The sequence below is a fragment of the Lactuca serriola genome, chromosome 2, assembly GCF_051521515.1.
Source record: "Lactuca serriola cultivar US96UC23 chromosome 2, Lser_US96UC23_V15, whole genome shotgun sequence".
Taxonomy (NCBI): domain Eukaryota; kingdom Viridiplantae; phylum Streptophyta; class Magnoliopsida; order Asterales; family Asteraceae; genus Lactuca; species Lactuca serriola.
In genome coordinates this window covers 21,732,644-21,741,944 of record NC_136409.1, presented here as the reverse complement: position 1 = coordinate 21,741,944, position 9,301 = coordinate 21,732,644, and the positions used below count along the sequence as shown (strand labels likewise).

The 9,301-nt window shown below is 33.8% G+C and overlaps 1 protein-coding gene and 1 pseudogene across 2 annotated transcripts; one reads left to right on the top strand and one right to left on the bottom strand.

The window, feature by feature from the left end:
- The first annotated feature begins 1,120 nt into the window (after positions 1-1,120).
- LOC145086050 (disease resistance protein At4g27190-like) lies at positions 1,121-7,576 on the top strand. 2 transcript variants are annotated; one of them, XM_079023765.1, is made up of 4 exons: positions 1,121-1,198; positions 2,176-2,250; positions 3,707-6,416; positions 6,548-7,576. In XM_079023765.1, the coding sequence occupies exons 3-4, from the start codon at positions 3,735-3,737 to the stop codon at positions 7,043-7,045; spliced, it is 3,180 nt and encodes a 1,059-aa protein (XP_078879891.1). In that variant the 5' UTR covers positions 1,121-1,198; positions 2,176-2,250; positions 3,707-3,734; the 3' UTR covers positions 7,046-7,576. The 2 variants fall into 2 exon arrangements, with proteins under 2 accessions (XP_078879891.1, XP_078879892.1); XM_079023766.1 differs by lacking the exon at positions 2,176-2,250 and having other exon boundaries at positions 1,130-1,198.
- Positions 7,577-8,420: 844 nt separating this feature from the next.
- Positions 8,421-8,930, bottom strand: LOC145089054 (secreted RxLR effector protein 161 pseudogene; annotated as a pseudogene).
- Positions 8,931-9,301: the final 371 nt, after the last annotated feature.

Sequence of the window (9,301 nt, the reverse complement as noted above, 5' to 3'; positions counted from 1 at the left end):
GGTAAGGGCTGTATCATTCCTTTTATAGTCCTCAAGTCTCATTTAGGGTTTTGCATCTGAGCCAGTTACGCCCAACATAACTTTGGTACACCCGGCGTACCTAATTGAGTCCGCGTCCATAATAAGCGCATGAGTACGCGCAACGTACTCTTCAATACGCCCAACATACTCGTTTGCAACATTTTCCACTAAAGGGCTAAACTTGACAACTTGATAAAGAAGAAGGGTTAAATAGATGTACCTGAATTTCGAGATGTTACATATATAGGGTGCAAAAACCCTGAAATTCAGGGTTTTCCCCGCCAGCTCCTACTCGTCGAGTCCCCTTCCTGACTCGCCAAGTCAACTCATTAAATGACGTGTCCTATCCCGCTTCTACTCAACGACTCATAACATCAACTCGACGAGTAGGCCTTAAAACATGATGTCTAAATTGAATAATAATGATACCTGACAGTTGGGACGTTACATGTATTTTCTTCCTTGGATAAGTATCAATGATTATAATCAGAAGAAAAATGCAATTTTGGAAGGGGGTCTATATCAATCGAAACAAATCAACAAGATGAACTGTAAGTATGATATTGAATGAGAATATGTGATTGACGTTGATGAATATCTCATTTATAAAAGTTAAAATTACCTCACTACCGCTGACGATATCAAAAAGAGAACGCACATATTTTTTGAATTGATTGGCTGATAATTATTTTCATTGTTCTCAAATCAAAAGTTGTTCTCATTTGAATATATATATATATATATATATATATATATATATATATATATATATATATATATATATATATATATATATATATATATTACTGAAACTAAAAAAAAATATACAAATCAAATATTAAAAAAAATGAATATAAACAAACCAAAAACAAAATTAACAATTGAAACATAAACAAACAAAGATAAATAAACGTAAAATAAATAAATAAATATTAACTAAAAAAAATTTAATTAATAAAAATAATTAATTTCACAAAAAAGAAATTTGATAATTATACTTATAAGATTAAAAAGAATAAGGTCAATTTAAGATCCACCATCTATGGACTAAGATTTACAGGCATACCCCACCACTCACAAAATATTACTTATAAAGTCTATCTATACCATTTGCCATTCATCTTCTCTCACATTCATAGTTTAATCCTCGAAAGATTGGAATACAAAGCACACGCAGGTATTCTCTTTTATTTATTGATTCACATTATATATGTTATTGTTTTGCTGGCTTGATAGCTTTGTTAATCCAGCTGCTGTACTTGCTAATGTAACCCACTATACCTTTTTTTCCTCTTGTAATTCAATATTGGTTTGTGTAAGAACAAAATGGTGTTTTCTAAAGTAAACCTAGATCGAAGTTTATAACTGCGTGCTTTTCAAATCAAACTCAATTAACCCTTTTATTCACCTTAAGAATCTAAATTTCTTATGGATCTGGATGTTTGAAAAGAGTATCCGATGGATGTCTTCTAATATTATTGTTTGACTTTTTGAAGAAAAAACAACTACATATAAAAGAATCTAGAATTTGTTTCTTGTTGGTGTAACAGCTAACTCTTCTCTAACCAAACAAGCTCACTAAAAACTCATAGTCTTCAGATGTCGGTGGTTTATATTTATGGATTTTTGTATTTAGTTTTAGTACAAGGGTATGAAAAAAGGACATTGATTGATCTTTGGGTTTAATCGATGTTTATTCTGATTCTTACTATGTTAACATTCAATTTATGATCTTAATGAAAATTTTTATTAAATGTTGAAGACCATGTTGTCTTTTTTTTTTTTTTTGGAAACGGTGCATAATTATATATAACCAAAAAAACAAACGAAGCAAGCTGCTAAGTTTGGAGTTGCAGGAAAAAAAAAACAGAAATTAATAGGAAACAACATAAGAGTGAATGAGTAAAAAATTACAGAGGACAGCAGCTCCATTCCGCCCAGCTTACACCACTCCTTCCCCTGTATTCGTACCATTTGAATGCTTAGAAAACCATTTTGTCAAGCAATTGAAAATTACTCGTATTTATGTTTATCGTATTTGAGATTCTTTTACACTGATGATTATCAAAATTTTAATGTTTGCCAATATATAGGTTTTTAGGAGGTTCGTATATAATTTTAAAGTAATGGTATTTTCTGTTTTGTATTATGTAGGAAAAATTGAGAATAAAGTTATTTATTTTTCAAGTTGCAAAGTTCAAGAATTAGAGTATTCCTTTTTAGTATCAGGTACGTTTTTTGATTTTGATTTTTTTATTATTGGTTTATATAATGATTCCCATAAAACATTCATGCCGAAAAGAAATACCGAAAAAAGACAAAATAAAATAAAATTGAACTAATAAAGTATATATTAATCTATAAGAATAAGAATAAGGGGATTCTAATGCACCATAACTAAAACCACTAATAAATAAGTCAATACCACTTATAACTATATCAAACAAAAAACTATTAAAGAAATAAATAATTACCTGTATCAAACAAAAAACTATTAAAAAAATAAATAATTATGGTTTAATGAATAAGGTATAATTATGTATCCACTTTTTAAAACCATTTTCACTTTTTCTCATTTAAAATATTTTTTATATTAATATTTAAAATATTATAATTTCAGTTATTAACTATTATCCATAAAGTTTATTTTTTTTATTTATATATACTATTATACTATTTCAATTAAATTTTCTTCTATTTTTTTATACAAGATATATTTGCTATAATCTATCATAATTGTTGTTTTTTTATTTATGTTTCATTAATCTTGTATTAATATTTTTATTCTTTATTTTCTATATTTATTTAAGCTCGTATTAATATCTGATTATTTAATAGACGAATTGTCATAGGTGGTCATTTCGACATCACCTTGTTGATTAATTTATATTCATTTGTGTTCGTTTATGTTTATTTTTGTTCGTTTATCAACTTAACGAACATGCATAACAAACATGGACACACTAAGTTTCTTATGGTTTAGAGTTAAGCCTTCGGAGATGAACAAATATCATTTACAACGATATTGATATCGTTAATATTAATAAATAAATAAATAAAATCGAAATATTATATGACAATTCGTATAATAAAAAGTTGAGATATTATACAAAATAAAAATACTTTCGTAATTATACAAAATAAATTTTATTATGTAAATATACAAAATAAAATTGAGATATTAGACCTTTGCGGCAAAAGTTGGTAGCTAATACAACTTTTTTTTTTCCAACCTTTATAAAATGAGGTCTAACAACGATGATGAAACAAAAATATTTTGTATTTTATTTTGATTTGATCACAGTCATATTTTATTTTATTATAAATATGCTTGTATATAAAAAAATTAAAAACTTTTTAATAAGTTATTTTGTATACTTATTTAAAACTCATGGGTTTTGCCTTGTATAGTTATGTAGTATATTTGGCAAAATAAATGAGAGTATAATATATGACACAAAAATCTTTATTTATCACAGTAAATAATTTCTCCATCTTGCATCTCTGATCTTCAAATAGTTCTCAATCTCAGTCTTAATTTATCTCCTTTCTATCAGGCTTAGTGTATTTGTTCGCAATTATCATTAGGCTAGCTAGTATGAATGTAGTTGCTCTTGCTCGTTTATCAATTTCCATATATGGTGTTAAATTCCCATTGTTAATTCAGTTGCTTCTATATGTGTAGGGGCTACTAAAATCAAGAATATTGAGGAATGGCAACTTTCGACCCACTTATTGGTGCCTTTATGAACCCACTTGCTCAGGAGGCCATGGTCCCTGTCAGGAACCACATAAGCTACATAGTTTCGTGCACAAAACATGTTGAGGATATGCGTAGAAACATCAAGTCATTGAATATCGACAGAGACGGTGTGAAAGAAAAAATGGTACATAACGAGAGAGACGATCTTGAGATCCCAACTAATGTCCAAGAATGGTTGGAAGATGTAAAAAAGATCAATGAAAAGGTGGAAAACCTGCTCAGTACTGATGTTGTATGTTGTTTCAATATCAGAATTAGGTACAAGAACGGAAAGAGAGCCTGCAAGATTAATGAGGAGATCCACCATATCATGGTATGCAATTCGAAGATCATATGGACTGATCATCGCATTCCTCCGGGCAGAATTCGTCCCATGAATGCATCCACCAGCTCTGTAACATCAAGTGACCATCATGATCAATTCCCATCAAGAGAGCATATTTTTACAGAAGCACTAAACGCACTCAAACCCGACAATGCTACCCGCATGGTAGCCTTATGTGGGATGGGTGGAGTAGGGAAGTCAAAAATGGTGGAAAGACTGAAGATGATTGTGCAAGAAAGGAAAATGTTTGATTATTGGGTTCACGTGGTTATAGGGCAAGAAACGGACTTGAATATCATTCAGAATACTGTAGCACATTATCTAGGTGTAGAGATTGGAGAGATAGCTGATCAACCAGCAAGAATTGAGAAGATTCTTAATAGATTCAAGGCTATCTCTAAAGGAGGTGAGATTAAGTTCCTCATAATACTTGATGATGTGTGTCAGCGTGTTGATTTAAATGATATTGGTTTAAGTCGGTTGTCAAATGAAGGTGTGAACTTTAAGGTCTTATTGACTTCTCAAGATTTAGATATTTGCAATAAGATGGGAGTTCAAGATAACTTAGTTCTGAATGTGGAAGTCTTAACAGAAGCAGAAGCACAAAGTTTATTCGATGAAGTTGTAGGGATGCGTGATGATGTGGAGATGGAGGAGCTCAATAAGATAGGCAAAGATATTGTAAAAATGTGTGGCGGTTTACCCGGGGCTATCGAGAAAATGGCAGTTAATCTCAAAGATAAAAGCAGGAGTACATGGAAGGACACACTTTCTCGTTTAGAGCAGCATGATCGACTTAACAAAATTGAGCCTACTGGTTTTGAAAAGAGCCTCGACAGTCTCGAAGAGGAGACGCGGTCCATTTTTTTGCTTTGTGGATTGTTTCCAAGTGCTATTCCTACCGAAGAGTTGCTAAGGTATGCATATGGCTTGAAAGTATTTAGAGTGTTTTCAATAGAAGCTGCGAGGATTAGGCTAAGCAGCAGCATTGAGAAGCTCATGCTGAAGAATCTGCTGATGGAAAGTGAAGATGTTAGCTGTATCAAGATGCATGATCTGATGCTTTCTTTTGTTTTGAATATGGTTTCCAAAGGCAAGGATGCTTCATTTGTCCGATATGGTAGTATGCCAAAGTGGACTGAAGATGATATGAGCATATACGAAAGAATTATATCAACATGCGAGGGTATGACTCGTTTTCCTGAAGACCTTAAATTTCCAAAGCTCTCGTTTTTGAAACTTATGCAAGGAGATGAGTCGTTGAGCTTTCCTTCATACTTTTACAAAGAAATGAAAGAACTTAACGTTATAGAATATGCTAGCATGAAGCGCTATCCAGCAATAGAGGAATGCTCCATTAAACTTCGAGTGCTTCATCTCCATCAATGCTCATTATCGATAACTGGTTGTTCTTCTATTGGAAATCTATATAACCTGGAAGTGCTCAGTTTTGCTGGATCCAACATTCAATGGTTACATCCCAGAATCGGAAATTTGAAGAAGCTAAGGCTACTGGATTTGACAGATTGCAGTGCTATTCTTATAGATGAGGGTGTCTTCAAAAGTTTGGAAAAACTTGAAGAGCTTTATGCGATAGCTGGTGGTGAAGATCGAAATGCCATTAAGTTCACAGATAATAACTTAAATGGAATGGCAGAACGTTCAAAAACACTTTCTGCGTTAGAATTTGAGTTCTTTGGCAGCAATGCCCAACTGGAGAATATTTCGTTTGAGAAGCTTAAAAGATTTAAGATATCTGTGGGGCGTTCTCTAGACCGAGGTTTTAGTAAGATCACACACTCATACGAAAACACGTTGCAGTTGGTGACTAACAGCTTTGATGTATTCAAATATAAAACGAATGAGTTATTTAAGGAAACAGAAGTGCTCTGTTTAAGTGTGGCAGATATGAATGATCTTGAAAATATTGACCTGAAGTCCGCACGTCCTCATCAACACTCTTCGTTCTACAATTTAAAAGTCCTTGTCGTTTCAGAGTGTGCAGAGCTGAAATACCTTTTCACAACAGGTGTTGCAAAGGATTTGTCAAAGCTTGAGCATCTTGAAGTTGAAAAATGCAGTAATATGGAAGAACTCATACATACTAATGGTAGCAGAACGACAATTATATTCCCCAAGCTGAAGTTTCTATCTTTGTGTGGGCTACCGAAGCTATTGGGTTTGTGTTGTAACGTCAACATAATTGCGCTACCACAAATAGTAAAGCTGCAACTTAGAACCCTTCCAAAGATCACAAACATTTATCCGGTGAATAATTCGGAAACATCTTGCTTGTTAAAGAAAGAGGTAAGATTATATGCTTGATGTTAACACAATTCAAACAATCTTTTCATTTAAAAGGTTTATCATATTGTTTGTAATTTGATTGTATGATGTATTGTTTGGATGAGGTTATTCATGTATGATTATTTTTGCAGATTAGGGTTCCTAACTTGGAGAAACTGCAAATTGAACACTTGGAAAATTTGAAGGAGATTTGGCCTCGTGACTACATTAGGACAAGTGAGGAAGAAGTTAATCTGAGAGAGATTTATGCGAAGGATTGTGATAATCTTGTGAATCTGTTTCCGTGCAATCCCATGCCATTGCTGCATCATCTTGAAGAGCTTAAAGTCAAGAAATGTGGTTCCATTGAAGAGTTATTCAACATCGACTTGGATTCTATTGGTCAAACTGGAGAAGGCTGCAACAACAGCAGCTTGAGAAATATCCAAGTGAAGGAATTAGGAAAGCTAAACGAGGTGTGGAGAATAAAAGGTGAAAATAACTCTGGTCTCTCCATCCGTGGCTTTCAAGCTGTTGAAACAATAACCATTACCGCATGTACAAGGTTTAGAGGCGTATTCACACCTACCACCATCAATTTTGAAATGAGGGCACATATAATCATGGGTGCAACTACAACTCACGATTGATTCTCAGGATTAAATATCATCATAGGCCCTAAATATCATCATAGGCCCAGAACCGGCTAGAAAAAAAAAGGTCTTTATCATTATTATAAATTTTTATTTTTAAATAAAAAAATATATATGTAATATATAATAAAAAAATTAGACTCTGTGCTGCTGCTAAGTTTGCCCCCTCATAGCCCCTATGCTACAACCAACCTTACACAAAGTGTGAAGCATTTTGAATTCGGAGAGAGCAGCCAAAAGAAAGAGGTATGGTTTAAATTTCACTTTCCATATTTTGACTTTTCTTAAGTTTTTTTCATTTGACCAATCAAGACATAGATGTAACACCCATTTTCATATGTACTTGTAAACCTCATCAAAATTAAATAAGAAAAGGGGTGAAGACAACCTTAATATATAACTAGAGGGGTAACCCTTGCGAGTGTTTGCATTGAAAGTCAAGTAACTCTTTGTACAATTTTAACTTTAATATTGTTTTCTATTTACAAAATGGAAATGAATTAAAAAGAAAAATTCCAATTGTTGAAAGAGTTTTTCTACTGCCCTTCGGGGTACAAAAAAGCCACCATATGTGTTTGTATCGGTTGGTGTCAAAGTCTTGTAGAAGAATTCAGTCCAATGTCTGCTTGGTTTCATGCTAACGTCCAGAGTCAGAAGATCATGTTTTTCCTGATTCCAAAGTTTATACAAGAAAAGGATAAGTGCAAAATACACCAATATACATTATGTTATGTTTGTATTATAGCATCCTGCTTTCATTTATTTCTATTGTAATATTATACTTTAAAAAAATCTTATTAAGACATTATAACACAAGTTGGAGTAGTAGAATCCTACAAGTATGTAATGTTTTGATAAAGGAATATATCAACCAAACTAACACTTTGATTGTATTAGAGAAATTCAGTATCACAAAAACTCTAACAATTGACCTACCTCTATACATGATCAATGCATACATATATAGATCTAGAATTCATATTGGATTACAATTCCTAAACAAAGAATTAGGAAACTTTCCATATAACGCGTATCTTGGACAACACTCCAAAACACCGATGGGTCGACCCGCGACATTAAGCCCATGGTCTCAACCCATTCGACCAACAATCACCCCCCTGAATGGTTGAGACGGCAACTCGCACACACCGAGTAACGATCTCATTTCACCGAACCTTACTCGCGCTAAGGCTTTTGTTAGGGGATCCGCTACTTGTTCTTTTCCCGCCACGTGTTCGACTTCTACTTGCTCGTTTTCCACATGCTCCCGAATGAAGTGGAAACAAGTGTGAATATGTTTGCTCCTCCCGTGAAACACCGGATTTTTAGACAACGCGATCGCCGACTTGTTGTCTATACGAATCAACACCTTCTATTTCTCTAATCCGGTCACCTCCGCGAGCAACTCCCTTAGCCAAATTGCTTGGCATGCTGCTGAAGTAGCTGCCATGAACTCGGCTTCACACGAAGATAAAGCAACGGTTTCTTGCTTTTGCGAGCACCACATAATAGGGGAATTACCAAGAAAGAAAATGTGACCAGTAGTACTCCGACCATCATCCATGTCTACATTATGACTACTATCACTATAACCCAAAAATTTCAACTCGTCACACTTTTCATATTTAATTCCAAGCGAAATTGTACCACGAAGGTAACGAAGAATTTGCTTGATCGCGCGCGCATGAGATTCTCTTGGACTTTGCATATAACGCCTTACTACCCCGACCGAGTAAGATAAATCTGGACGAGTGTGAAGGAGGTAGCGTAAGCATCCAACTATCCTTCTGTAATTAGTGGCTTCAACTTCTGGTTCATTCTCGGCTTTTGATAATTTTAGTCCCGGTTCCATTGGACATTGAGTGGCATTGCATTCTTCCATCCCGACTTCTTTTAAAATTTTCATTGCATATCCCTCTTGCTTTATAGTAACACAACCCTTTTCTTGAGAAACCTCAATGCCCAAGTAATAAGTCAACAAGCCAAGATCTCACATTTCAAACTTTGACGACATCATGTTTTTGAATTGGCTTGTTATTTCATGACACGTTCCCGTTACGAATAAGTCATCTACGTACACTGCCACAATGATATATTCTCCTTTTGAAGCCTTTTTATAAACTGCCGTTTCTTGCAAACATCGTTTAAAACCCATTCCTCGTAAGATGCCATCAAGTTTAATGTTCCACACCCTTGGTGCTTGTCTTAGGCCATATAAAGCTTTTGCTAACTTGTAAACTTTTTCTTCTTCTC